Genomic DNA, 13913 nt, shown 5'->3' on the forward strand with positions numbered 1-13913 from the left:
CTTGATTGGCCAGAGTGCTCTAGCGCTGCCCACATAGCGCGCTTGAGGACTCGAAGTCCATATCACAAATTTAATCATAATATTATGCAGGCCAACAGGCAGCAAGGAATTACACAAACATGATGCTGGGCTGATAATTTCTTGCCAAAGCTCATGCCTCGCCACTGTTGAATCTGATATGCAAAGAATACCTAACAGCAGTCCTCGCTATACCGACTCTTACTATTGGTATGCCGATAATTCAATAGTATAGTACGACATATGCGCTATCCTACCAGATGGCCGGCTAGCCCCGACAGCAAGGGCTTCAAGAGTCCAGGCACTACTTATTCAACGCTAAACTCATATGGACTAGCCTGTGCGGTGATAGGTCGTATGGGCCGCCAACAGGGGCAGGGCAGGCTAGCGCGGCCTGTTGCACTCAAGACTGGCCCCACCGCAATCGCCGCCTGGGCCAGTGGGTGTGTGGCAGCAAGGCTAAAGTCCCCCAACAGTTGGCCTGCATAGTCGCCGCTCGGCGCTCGCTCGGAAAACACTATTCTCAACCGCCGCTTGTTGAGCTCTGCTATTGTTATTACTGTTGCTGTTGCTGTTGCTTTTTGTTGCTCGTCACGTCTCATTTTTTCTATCTATCTATCCTCAATAATTCCCGACGGGCTGATACTTCCCGTTAATCCACAGTTGGCTTCGAACGTGGTTTGGTTACCTCGTAACCCGCAATTGGCCTAACTTTTTTTTTAACGCCTTGGGTCCCGCCGGGAGCTACTTCACAGCCAGCAACCAACTCCTTCCCCCATATACTCAGCAGTGTTCCTCATTTTTTTTGTGGCAGACACATTCGTTTGTTCTGTCATTCGGAACACGACTCTTCTCCCTTGATGCCCAGTTCTTTCAATTCGTCATTTTAATACCTTTTAATATATTGCATCAACGACACGATGCGACCCGAAATCGAGCAGGAGCTCGCCCATACTCTGTTGGTAGAGCTTTTGGCCTACCAATTCGCCTCCCCCGTCAGATGGATTGAAACGCAAGATGTTATCCTCGCAGAAAAACGAACAGAGCGGATTGTGGAAATTGGCCCAGCAGATACTCTAGGTGGCATGGCCAGGCGGACACTGGCATCCAAATACGAGGCTTATGATGCTGCGACATCTGTGCAACGACAGATCTTGTGCTATAACAAAGACGCTAACGAGATTTATTACGACGTTGAGCCGGTCGAAGAAGAGCCAGAACCAACAGAATCTCCTGATGCCAGCACGCCTGCTGCTGCTACCCCTGCGGCCGCGGCGGCTGCAGCTCCAGCTGCGGCACCTTCCAACGCTGGACCAGCAGTTATGGTAGATGACGCTCCGGTCGCAGCCCTTGATATTGTCAGAACTCTGGTTGCTCAGAAATTGAAGAAGACCCTGACAGAAATTCCCATCAACAAAGCCATTAAAGATCTAGTTGGAGGTACGTTTCGATAGAAAGTTAAAAAGATCTCCTGCTGACTGATCTCTCTGAATAGGAAAATCCACCTTGCAAAATGAAATTCTTGGCGACTTGGGCAAAGAATTTGGCTCAACTCCAGAAAAGCCGGAAGATACACCTCTCGACGAGCTCGGCGCCTCAATGCAAGCCACATTTAACGGCCAACTGGGTAAACAATCGTCCTCACTGGTCGCCCGTTTAGTCTCTTCAAAAATGCCTGGTGGCTTCAATATCACTGCTGTGCGCAAATATTTAGAAACTCGATGGGGTTTAGGACCTGGAAGACAGGACGGGGTTTTGTTATATGCATTGACCGCCGAACCACCGTCCCGTCTGGGATCCGATGCTGATGCAAAGGCTTTCCTTGACAGCGCTGCGAATAAGTATGCTGCCAATGCTGGCATCAGTCTCTCGTCACCCAGCAGTGGCGGGGACGGTGGTGCTGGAGCTGGTGGAATGATGATGGATCCTGCGGCCATTGACGCCTTGACAAAGGACCAACGTGCATTGTTCAAGCAACAGTTAGAATCCATTGCTAGTTACTTGAAACTGGATCTACGGGCTGGCGATAGAGCCTTCGTGGCCTCTGTCGAGAGTCAAAAAGCTCTCCAAGCACAGCTAGACCTCTGGAACATCGAGCACGGCGATGTGTATGCAACAGGTATATCGCCGTCATTCGACTCTCTGAAGGCTCGCATTTACGACTCCTCATGGAATTGGGCTCGCCAGGATGCATTGAGCATGTATTATGATATTATTTTCGGCAGACTTAAAGTCGTTGATCGAGAAATTGTCAGCCAGTGTATTCGGCTCATGAACCGTTCCAATCCACGACTGCTTGATTTCATGCAGTACCATATTGACAACTGCCCTACCGAGCGAGGAGAAACATACCAGTTGGCAAAGGAGTTGGCACTACAGCTCATTGAGAACTGCAAAGAAGTCATTGGTGTTGCTCCTGCTTACAAAGATGTCGCCATTCCAACTGGCCCGCAAACAACCATTGATTCTCGTGGTACTATTACTTACCAAGAAGTACCCCGGGCTAGTGCACGCAAGCTGGAACATTACGTGAAACAGATGGCCGAAGGTGGTCCAATTTCCGAGTACAGCAACCGGACAAAGGTCCAGAATGACCTTAAGAGTGTCTATAAGCTCATCCGCAGACAGCATAGACTATCTAAATCTTCCCAGCTACAATTCAATGCTCTTTACAAAGATGTCCTGCGTACTTTGGCAATGAACGAGAACCAAATTATGCCTCAAGAAAATGGAAACGCGAAAAAGCCTGGTCGTCATGCCAAGACCAACGGCCCCCTACGTCCTGGGAAGGTCGAGGCCGTTCCGTTCCTTCACCTGAAGAAGAAGGACGACCATGGTTGGGAGTACAGCAAGAAATTAACAGGTGTCTACTTGGACGGTCTTGAGTCTGCTGCACGATCAGGTATCACTTTCCAGGGCAAGAATGCTCTCATGACCGGCGCTGGTGCTGGATCTATCGGAGCTGAAGTCTTGCAAGGATTGATTAGCGGCGGTGCGAAGGTTGTAGTAACCACAAGCCGTTTCTCCCGTGAGGTGACCGAATACTACCAGAGCATGTATGCCAAATATGGTGCTAGAGGTTCTCAGCTTGTTGTCGTTCCTTTCAACCAAGGGAGCAAGCAGGATGTAGATGCCCTTATCGATTACATCTACGATTCCAAGAAGGGTCTTGGCTGGGATCTTGACTACATCGTACCGTTCGCCGCCATCCCAGAAAACGGTCGTGAAATCGATAGTATCGATTCCAAATCTGAACTCGCCCACCGTATCATGTTGACAAACTTACTGAGACTTCTCGGAGCTATCAAGACCCAGAAGCAGGAGCGTGGATTTGAAACTCGTCCCGCACAAGTCATCTTGCCTCTCTCGCCTAATCATGGTACCTTTGGTAACGATGGTTTGTACTCGGAGTCTAAATTGGCCTTGGAAACTCTTTTCAACCGTTGGCACTCTGAGAGCTGGGCCAGTTACCTCACTATCTGTGGTGCAGTTATTGGTTGGACTCGTGGAACAGGGCTTATGAGCGCAAACAATATGGTTGCTGAAGGTGTTGAGAAGCTTGGTGTCCGCACTTTCTCCCAGCAGGAAATGGCTTTCAATCTCCTTGGCCTCATGGCCCCTGCCATTGTCGACCTTTGCCAGTCTGAGCCTGTGTTCGCTGACCTGAACGGTGGTTTGCAGTTCATTCCTGATCTCAAGGACCTCATGACGCGGCTACGCAAGGAAATCATGGATACAAGTGCTCTTCGTCAAGCTGTTATCAAGGAGACTGCCATTGAAAACAGGGTTGTCAACGGCGAAGGAAGCGAAGCCCTCTACAAACAGGTCGTCACGGAACCTCGTGCTAACCTCAAATTCCCCTTCCCTGAGTTGCCTAATTGGGATGAGGACATCAAGCCCCTACATGAACAACTCCGTGGAATGGTCAATCTTGACAAGGTCGTTGTTGTTACTGGTTTTGCCGAAGTTGGCCCGTGGGGTAACTCTCGTACGCGATGGGAGATGGAAGCATTTGGCAAATTCTCCCTGGAGGGGTGCGTTGAAATGGCTTGGATCATGGGTTTGATTAAGAACCACAATGGACCAGTGAAGGGGAAGCCGTACTCCGGATGGGTAGACTCCAAGACTGGGGAACCAGTTGATGACAAAGATATTAAAGCAAAGTACGAAAAGTATATACTTGAACACTCTGGCATACGTTTGATTGAGCCAGAGCTATTCAAAGGCTACGACCCCAACAAGAAGCAACTCCTTCAAGAAGTTGTCATTGAGGCTGACCTCGAACCCTTCGAGACATCGAAAGAGACAGCGGAAGAATTCAAGCGTGAGCACGGTGACAAGGTCGAGGTCTTTGAAATCCCTGATTCAGGAGAGTATACCGTTCGTATCAAGAAGGGAGCCAATCTGTGGATTCCAAAGGCTCTCCAATTCGACCGTTTGGTAGCTGGTCAAGTACCCACTGGATGGGATGCCAAGAGATACGGTGTTCCAGAAGATATTATCGATCAAGTTGACCCTGTCACACTTTACGTCCTTGTGTGCACTGTAGAGTCTCTCCTCGCTGCTGGTATCACCGATCCATACGAGTTCTACAAGTATGTGCACTTGTCTGAGGTTGGTAATTGTATCGGTTCCGGTGTCGGCGGCACTACTGCTTTGAGAGGCATGTATAAAGATCGATTCCTCGACAAGCCTGTCCAAAAAGATATTTTGCAGGAATCGTTTGTTAATACCATGGCTGCTTGGGTTAACATGCTTCTTTTGTCTTCTACCGGTCCTATCAAGAGTCCTGTCGGTGCATGTGCTACATCGGTGGAGTCTTTGGACATTGGTTACGATACTATCGTTGAAGGCAAGGCACGCGTGTGCTTAGTCGGTGGATTTGATGACTTCCAAGAAGAGGGCTCGTACGAATTTGCCAACATGGGAGCCACCAGTAACGCCAAGGAAGAATTCAAACGAGGGAGAACTCCTCAGGAGATGTCTCGACCAACATCCACCACTCGTAACGGGTTTATGGAGTCTCAAGGTTGTGGTATCCAAGTCTTGATGACTGCCCAGCTTGCCCTAGATATGGGTGTTCCCATCTATGGTATAGTTGCGGCAACAAGCACTGCTACTGACAAAATCGGTCGTTCAGTCCCTGCCCCTGGTCAAGGTGTGCTCACAGCAGCTCGTGAGAACCCTGGGCAGTTCCCATCACCTCTTCTTGATATCAAGTACCGCCGCCGTCAGCTGGATCTCCGCCGACAGCAAATCAAGCAGTGGCAAGAATCCGAATTGCTTTACCTTCAGGAAGAAGCCCAAGCAATCAAGAGTCAGAGTTCAGGCTCGTTCAACGAAGCAGAGTATCTGCAAGAACGCGCAGCGCACATTCATCGAGAGGCTATTCGCCAAGAAAAAGAAGCTCAAAGCAGCCTTGGCAATGATTTCTGGCGCCGTGATCCTCGCATTGCGCCATTGCGTGGTTCGCTCGCAACATGGGGATTGACTATTGATGACCTCGATGTTGCCTCTTTCCATGGCACTTCCACCGTTGCTAATGATAAGAACGAATCTGACGTGATTTGCCAACAACTGTCTCACTTGGGTCGACAGAAGGGCAATGCTGTATTGGGTATTTTCCAGAAATACCTGACAGGACATCCCAAGGGAGCAGCTGGCGCATGGATGTTGAACGGCTGTCTTCAAGTTTTGAACAGTGGTATCATTCCTGGAAACCGAAATGCCGACAATGTTGACAAGGTCATGGAGAAGTTCGACTTGATTGTGTACCCCAGTCGAACTATTAAGACTGATGGTGTCAAGGCATTCTCTGTTACCTCGTTCGGATTTGGACAAAAGGGCGCCCAGGCTATCGGCGTGCATTCCAAGTATCTCTTCGCTACTTTGGACAAGGCCCAATTTGAATCGTACAAAGTCAAGGTAGAGGCTCGCCAGAAGAAGGCTTACCGTTACTACCATAACGGCATGATCAACAACTCCATCTTCCAGGCCAAGAGCAAGGCCCCCTACGAAGACAAGATCCAGAGCCAGGTTTTCCTGAATCCTGATTACCGTGTCACACTGGACAACAAGAGCTCTGAGCTCGCATTTCCTGCCGTATCTCCCAAGGCCACGACGGCTGACGATACGGAAACGACTCGTAAGATGATCGAGTCTCTGGCAGCAGCTACTGCCTCGCCAAACACCCGACTTGGTGTTGACGTCGAGCACGTCGAGGCTATCAATATCGAGAACGATGTCTTTGTTGAACGCAATTTCACTGAGAACGAGCAAGCATATTGCCGCAAGGCACCGTCGCCGCAAGCATCATTCGCTGGACGATGGACTGCCAAGGAGGCTGTCTTCAAGTCTCTTGGGGTTCCATCAAAGGGGGCCGGTGCTCCATTGAAAGAGATCGAAATCGCCAACGACGCAAACGGTGCTCCCGTTGTAAACGTAAGTGCTAGCTCTTCTAATTCCCAGCGATACTTTTATACTAATATAGATATTCAGCTTCACGGAGCCGCTGCCGAAGCTGCCAAGCTTGCTGGTATAAAGTCCGTCAGTGTCAGCATCAGCCATAGCGATTCCCAAGCTATTGCTGTTGCTGTATCAAAGTATTAATTTGAGGGTGTTTTTAACTGTTATTTTCATGAGCGATGACTTTTTTTAATTTATTTCGTTTGCGTTGGGAATTTTCTGCAGATGCCCTTTAGATGTATAAACTCTTTGTTCTGAAAAACTTGTATAAGGCTTATAGACTTTCAGCCTCATCATGTTTTTGAGAGATAATGCCAATATTATATGCAATTAATGAATGATTTAATGTTTAGAAAACGCCATACATAATCCAACTGCTAGATGCATTTGTACTGTAGTAATGAAGAGTAGTCGTACATCAAAACATAGACACACAAAATATGCTCATATCCATACATATTGAGATAAATGATTACCCCGAAGCACGATTCATCGGTCCCCAATTCACTTTCGGATTCATCTGATACCGAACGACGCTTTTCTTTGCCGATAATGCCTTGACGCCGAGAGCTTCATCAAAGACGATTTCGAGTGTACTCGGATGAGGACGTTCTGGTGGATGTGAGATGTTCCCGTTTGATACCTTTCCCTGATTATTCGATTTACTGATTTCCTCATTTTGATGCCCCGAGACCGGTTTCGTAGTAACAGCAGAGGTTAAGGGAGGTGCCTGCGCTCCTCGGCGATACAGAGCCGCTTGAAGCTTTGTCGTCAAGTCGCGCACATCCGTTCCAGATTCCAGCGCCTCGGCGATTTCTTGCTGTAAAGCAGCTAGTGCCTGCTGGCCCTCGTAATTAACTCTATTTTTCTTCATGATCCCCGCACCAGGAGAATTTGGGGCTAATGCGCCTTCCTTCAAAGGCCATTTTTGGCGCACAAATTCCCGCAAAATTTCCCAAATCACATCCCAAGGCGCGTCGGTGCGCACGGAATTGGGTTTTGTGTGGCTGCGTGTTGCGCGGTAGCCAAGACCGTATAGAGCACCGCAGAATTGGTCAAGGGAAATGGTTTGAGTGTGCAGGACTCTGGATAAAGCGCTGAGGCTCACGAAGAATGGGTATTTCTCTTTGAGATGTGGGCTGAGTCGAGGGATGAATGGGGAGATGAGGAGTTTCTCTTCGTTTTCGGTGGTGACTGCTGACCCCTGCTGCTGCTGCTGCTGCTGCGGCTCGGAGGATGATGATGATGGTTTCTCGGCAGATCCGGGGGTTTGGGGGTGGACGTAATCTAGATCTTCCTCAAGGGCTGTGGTCAACATGCCTTTGATTCGATCCAAAGTCTGATAAGTCTCCGGATCGAGTTCGGGAATCATGGCCAACACCTTCTGTATGAAAGCGTTGTTGTGTAGTGGACCTCCCCACATAGGCCCAGCTAGATGTCTTTTGAAGCCGCAGTGCTCACAGTTTTGCGATGTTGTTGGTGCCTGTGCTAGAGAATGGTGGTAGATCGACTCGCCGGATTTGCTAAGTTTTGTTTTGGTGTTTATGAGATATTGCTGTGACCAAGCACCGCACCCGGAGTCACAACAGTATAAAAGCATTGTGGTGCCGGCAAGTGCTTTGACTTCTGCAGGAGACTTGTGAACACGGACGAATATTCGTGCGTAGTAATCGATGGAGAGAGAAAGTAAAGGTTCAACAGATAGCCCGTATTTTCCAGCCGCAGTCGCTATAGCGTTAACAATAAGACGCAGTCCAACCTCATGCCCATAAGGCAATCTTGACGGTATACCTCCGTACAAAGAGAATGTCTTCTCTGGATATCCGGTTGAGGCAAAAATTCCTGCATCCGTGCAGGTCACGCATAGCAAACCACCTTCCTTAACTGCCTGAACGGCAGCATCCAGGAAGGGACCTGCAGTGCCATAAGGATCGAGGTCTATAACATCGAATTTCCCGGAAGCCTCTGTCCTCTTCTCCAGCTGCACACTGTACATATACTTCCGAGCATCTCCAACATTCGGACGAACGACTTCTTCGACACCGTTATACTTTATATTAGTTTTTATCGCATCGATAGCGCTATAAGACAAGTCATTGGCGACTATGTTTGTTGCAATGGGCACTTCCTTGGCGTATCGTAGTGCCCGGAGCCCTGTAGCAGACAGCGCATCTAGTATTCGAAAGCTGAGCGCTGGCGATTGTTCATCCGTCGTAGTGCTTGCGGTCAGCTTCCCATCCCCGACTTCCTTATCTCGGACAGCAACCGCCCCGTTTTGTTCACCTTCTGCTGTAACTGGATTTCGCGCGTCCTCACTATCATCTTCTCTCTTCCTTTTCTTGCTCTTCCGATCTTTCTTTTGACGCTGGTACTTGTTTGGTTTATCCCCAGAAGCTAGCACGTGATTTGCATACGCTTTAATCGCAATGACACTCAGGTCACGATTGAATTGCTGAATGGGATTATAAAAGACCGACGCTTGCGGTTCGGAGGCGCCTCCGCGGGGGTTTTGTGGCGGAGGGCTATCCGTGACTGGCTTCAAAATGTATGCCAGCCCTTCTTTGACAGGCTCATACTCCTTTCCATCAATGTTCACCAATGACGGCGTCGAAGTGGTATTCGCTGTTTCTGTGGCCATCGTTCTTGCGATCCGGCAGAAACAAGACGGCGTAGTACGAGGATGTTTGGCAGTGAGAATGCAGCTGAGCTTGCGATAGGGAATATGTTGTCGTATCACAAATGCATTGTATAATGGTATCAGCTTCATTGACTCATAGACGACTGTAAAGTTGAGTGAAGTGCTGGATGAGAGTCACGAGGGGCCTGCGATAGAAGATAAAAAAATTATACGCACGGACCATCTGCCCGGATCCTTAAATGCACGACACTACCAACGCCTATTTATCCTTACTTCTTGATACTCGATTAAACATCTTTCACCCCTCCGGGTTTAGTAGTAGAGCTATCTGTCGCCAGTCTTTTCTCCAACTCTCGTCCCTCTTCTTCAGTTGCATCTGTGACGTGCACAGCTACTTATTCCCAACATTTTTTTGCGATTTCTTCTGACAGAAGACGAGCAGCTCGGGGAAGAAGAAGTAAATAGCCAATTGAGGTTAAAGATTAATAGTGTAGGTTGAGAAATAATTAGAGGTAGGATCTTTACCGGGAGTGAAAATGGAAGACCAGTAGAGGACAACCAAATAGTATTTATTTCCACCCAACATTGTTGAAGCCGAGAGGCGTAGTCTAGAGGAGGATTATAGTCCTGTTTCTAGAATTAGCCCCCAAGGAGGAAAAGGAATAATATCGTGACAATTGATTTCATTCATTCGTGGTGCTATGCTATAAAAAGAAGATATTGATCACTGTCACTGCTTGCAAGTTTTGTTTTGATTGACCTGTTGTTTAGGAAAGTTGGTCTTGTTAGTAGAACACATTATGTGCAGACATTAATCCCGTGTGAAATACGTCTGATGGATGATTGATGTCTATAATATATTAAAATATGGGAGCGTATGCATATGGTTTGTATTCTAATTATTATTGTATTAGGAATTATGTCTTAAATATATATAACGTGATGGTTTAAACGCCACCCGAGACCGTATCTGGCGTAAAATTTGTAGTACGTATCAGGGAGCAGCCGATCACAACCACTCTCCAATTACTGGAACGCTCTTATAGAGCTGGTCCCAATTTTTAGCTTCCCATCCAGATCCCATACCACCGCGTCCCACTATCCCCAGACCACCGGCAAGCCAGATGGCGGTAGTGAGCGCGGCAATCCCATGAACAAGCCATTTATTCTTTCTCCTCTTTTGCTGATCAGGTCTTGTCTCGCCGAGAATCCCAGTTTTGTGCGTCTGGTCTCGTTCGGTGCGAACTGTGGTGACCCGAATCCCCATCCACGTCGCCAGCCCACCAACCATATGCCAGACACTGGTTGCAACGAACAGGATATAAAACAAGTTCCAGAGGAACGGGCTCCGCGCAAAACCATGGGCAACATAGCCCAAGCCAACGCTTGAACTGCCGCCATCAATTTGCAGCGGAATTGCCCGGTTGATCCCCACGTGCAGACTCAACAACGGAATCATTGCGTACCCCAATTTGGCCTGCAAGCTCGGTACCGGCCAGGATTTGATCAGGTGTCGTTGTGACCGTGACTCGGCGCCGTACATTCTTGCTCGTCTGCGCGCGCGAATGCTGCGGAGAGACAGGCCTGAGGCGATGTGTGCGCAGATTGGGAGGGCTACCATCAAAGGCTCGAGGGAGGGTGATTGGTAGATAGGGCGTGTAAGTAGTAGAAACGATTCGCTAGAGGGCACTGAGCGCGTAACCAGAGGTATGAGAGACGTATTAGCGGCATGCAAGGCAAAGAAAACGGTTGGTGGATAGGTCGAATATCGCTGGATTGCTGATACTATAAAAGCCTCAGTCAACTAGAACTGCAAGGGGCGCGTACTATGCGGGTACAGCTACATACACCAATAGTCCCAATTGTGGCTCTTCAAACCTAAGCGTGATATACCAACCGAACGAGGCTCTGACGTGCTTGCATTGTGCAAATCGGGAAAATAGTCCCCAGTCTCCAAGTCGGGGGATAGTCGTCCACGGGTGACGGCTCTAGCTCATGCATTGACATGATCGAACGAGTCTCAATGGCGTCTACGCCGGAAAGCAGGCTGCTACTCCTGCTCCTTGACATGGTGTCTCCGATGCGAATAGCCGAGACGAAGTAATTGTAGACCAGCGGGTGATTTAGTTGGAAGCGAGATTAGGTGAGAGAAGAGAAGAAAATGATTATTCATAGATATCGTAACCGCATAAGCTCATGCCAGAAACAAAAAAAGAAAAGAAGAATATTGCAATCGAAAACAGTTCAGGAGGAAAGAAACAAGCATTGCCGGAAACAGGGATTGGCGCGGGCCATGATTGGTTGCGTCACGGAACTTAATTCCCAACATTATTTTTGTGCTTCTTATTACTGTTATTATTATCGTCAAGTATTACGGTATTATTCTAATTAATAAAACAGCGACCATTTCAATTGGTAGCACAATGTATTCACTCAGATGCTCATCCTATGTGACAAAACAGCTTCAAGCAATCCTACTGTGCCTGCGACGACACTTGCAAGAGCCATCCGCCTCTGAGGAGTAGCTCTCAGGAACCATTCCTTCTAGAGTCTACTCGCGGAGCGGATCTGCGTAGGACCTCGCTTTCATCCTTTGAATAGCGACATAAGAAGATTCCTCGCCGCCGCCAATCTGAAGGAGCGGGTCTGCTTCAAAGTTTGCCCCCTTTGCCTTCGCAATAATATCGTACGAAGACTCATCGCCGCTTCCAATATGGAGGAGGGGGTCTGCTTCGAAGTCTATCTCAGTTAGCTTTAACTTCTGACTTGTCAGGATGTATTGTTTACTTTTCTCGATAGGTAGGGAAGCACTGAGTGTAAGGTAGCTGGCAAACAGGACAGCGAGAATGGGTGGTCTCATCTTGTTGGGCTTGCTTTGCTCCTGTATTGGGTCTTTGAATGAATATTCTCTCAGGAAGAAACGACTTGGTGTTTATTTGATCACGTTCCTCTTCCCAGGACTGTCTTCTCGGTCTTTTATATACCTTGGGTTGAACCTAACTGTATTGAGGCTTACCGACATTACACCGCAACGAGTATCGAGGGTAGGACGAGGCGTCCAATGCATTGTTGTGCGGAGCTATGCCAAGCGCATGATGATTATAAATGTTTAATCATTGACACTGTTGATTTTAGGCAGTAGAACGTCTCTCATATTTTAGCTGTGAATGTGCCAATCCAGCTCTGACGGCCTAGGGATGATTCTCTGAGATTCGAGAGACCCAAGAATAAGTGTAAACATGAACATAAACATCGGAGACTCCTCGGAAAGGCACGTTATGGTAGATATCTTAGTGGTGGTTGGTTACACCCTGGCAAAGTTAGGGTTACATATGAGTTCAACGTGATGTTCACATGCGAAACAATGCATTGCATAATAGAATAAGAGAACAAGAGAATTGTAGGACCAGCAAAGTTTACAGTGTAACCCGTCGAAGATATGCCCAAGATATGCCCAACCTGTGATGGTCGTGTTCATTATTCGCAGAGCCTTACAAGCATGCAACCGTAGCCTGGCATTGAAGATAGGATCCGGCAAGAGATATATATTCACCGAACTTGACACAATGTATAAGTACCGGTATACTACATATGTACTAGAAGAGAATGAAGATATCAGCATGTAAATACAAACTAGCCATTTAATTAGGACTCCAGTACTATCAACTGACAGGGGTCTGATAAAGGGAGCATCCTCTAAACATCAGCCTTCCTCTTACCACAATCTCCTCAAATATCCTCTAGCAACTAGTCATCACTTCGACAGTTTAAATATGCCGAAAACTTCATATTACGACAGACTCTTTTCTCCAGTCTCAACCGACTCGTCGTCTCCGCAGCCCGAAGAAGCGCTCTTACCTTACGCAGACAACAACACCGTCTACCCTGAAACCCCATCACTGAAGTCAAATACCCAATGCTGGCATTGGTTTCTACACGGGTTCAATTTGATCATCATCGTATCCCTCGTTGCGGTAATCATTGCGTCGCGTTCGTCTCAGAAGGTAACCCCATTGGAGTGCTGGGAGAGATCGCACACATTTTGTATGCCATAAAGACCCTATGACACAAATCTAAAGCATTGAATTGATGTGATATAGCTCCTCTAAATCCAGTTCTTGCCAGCATCCCATATACCAAGAATCGGTTTAACGGCTCCCTCTGGTACCAATCACCATTCAAAGGGCCACCCACCGCCGAAGTCGAAGCAGCATGGCAATCAGTAATGCAATACGGAATGATAGCGGTATCAGCAACAGACCTGCGTCATGCACAAAGACTCGAAGACCTAGCAACTGCCGCACAATTCCCCCGCTCAGCTCTGCCCACACCCAACTCGTCGCTAAGCGGCGATGAGGAGAAGAAATACATCGCTGTAGCCCTGGGAACACACCAACTGCACTGCCTGCATTTCATCTGGCAAGACCATCACGCGACATTCTTCCCCAACTCGACTCTCCGCAAGCAGCACGAGGTTCCGGAGCTGTACGAGAGACATTATGAGCATTGCGTCGACTATATTCGGCAGAGTATCATGTGTGGGTTTGATACTAGTCTGGTGTCGTATGACTGGGTGCGAGAGCATCAGACTCCAACACCTAATTCGAATGTAATGCATAAATGTGTGAATTGGGGAGTGGTGCAGGGGTGGTTGAAAGAGAGAGCTCTGATGATTCCAGATGGGTTTGTGTGGAGGCAGCCCGAGGGACAGGCGAGTTTGGCATTTAATCCGTAATTCATCCATGATAAAGGTATATATTTTCATGCCCTTGTCAAAGTAATCAATTACTGT

The 13913-nt window shown here is 48.0% G+C and overlaps 4 protein-coding genes across 4 annotated transcripts; 3 read left to right on the forward strand and 1 right to left on the reverse strand.

Moving 5' to 3' along the window:
• Window positions 1–938: 938 nt before the first annotated feature.
• On the forward strand, window positions 939–6627 carry BGW36DRAFT_307132 (fatty acid synthase alpha subunit FasA; the record flags this gene model as incomplete). Its single annotated transcript, XM_046212213.1, has 3 exons — window positions 939–1458; window positions 1514–6459; window positions 6517–6627. The coding sequence occupies 3 exons, from the start codon at window positions 939–941 to the stop codon at window positions 6625–6627; spliced, it is 5577 nt and encodes a 1858-aa protein (XP_046066081.1).
• A 218-nt stretch (window positions 6628–6845) lies between these two features.
• On the reverse strand, window positions 6846–11419 carry BGW36DRAFT_420373 (S-adenosyl-L-methionine-dependent methyltransferase). Its single transcript, XM_046219499.1, has 4 exons — window positions 11099–11419; window positions 10970–11072; window positions 10221–10906; window positions 6846–9190 (listed from the first exon to the last, which is right to left on the reverse strand). Exons 1-4 carry the CDS (start codon window positions 11189–11191, stop codon window positions 6956–6958), a joined length of 3117 nt encoding a protein of 1038 aa, XP_046066082.1. The 5' UTR covers window positions 11192–11419; the 3' UTR covers window positions 6846–6955.
• A 76-nt stretch (window positions 11420–11495) lies between these two features.
• BGW36DRAFT_389768 (uncharacterized protein) lies at window positions 11496–12565 on the forward strand. The gene is made up of 2 exons (XM_046217391.1): window positions 11496–11868; window positions 11921–12565. Exon 2 carries the CDS (start codon window positions 11968–11970, stop codon window positions 12232–12234), a length of 267 nt encoding a protein of 88 aa, XP_046066083.1. The 5' UTR covers window positions 11496–11868; window positions 11921–11967; the 3' UTR covers window positions 12235–12565.
• A 691-nt stretch (window positions 12566–13256) lies between these two features.
• On the forward strand, window positions 13257–13856 carry BGW36DRAFT_307145 (uncharacterized protein; the record flags this gene model as incomplete). Its single annotated transcript, XM_046212216.1, has 1 exon — window positions 13257–13856. A coding segment is annotated over one exon (600 nt), but the record flags the coding sequence as incomplete, so codon positions are not given.
• Window positions 13857–13913: the final 57 nt, after the last annotated feature.

The sequence above is a fragment of the Talaromyces proteolyticus genome (genome assembly GCF_021365285.1).
Source record: "Talaromyces proteolyticus strain PMI_201 chromosome Unknown BGW36scaffold_14, whole genome shotgun sequence".
In the NCBI taxonomy this organism is placed as follows: Eukaryota; Fungi; Ascomycota; class Eurotiomycetes; order Eurotiales; family Trichocomaceae; genus Talaromyces; species Talaromyces proteolyticus.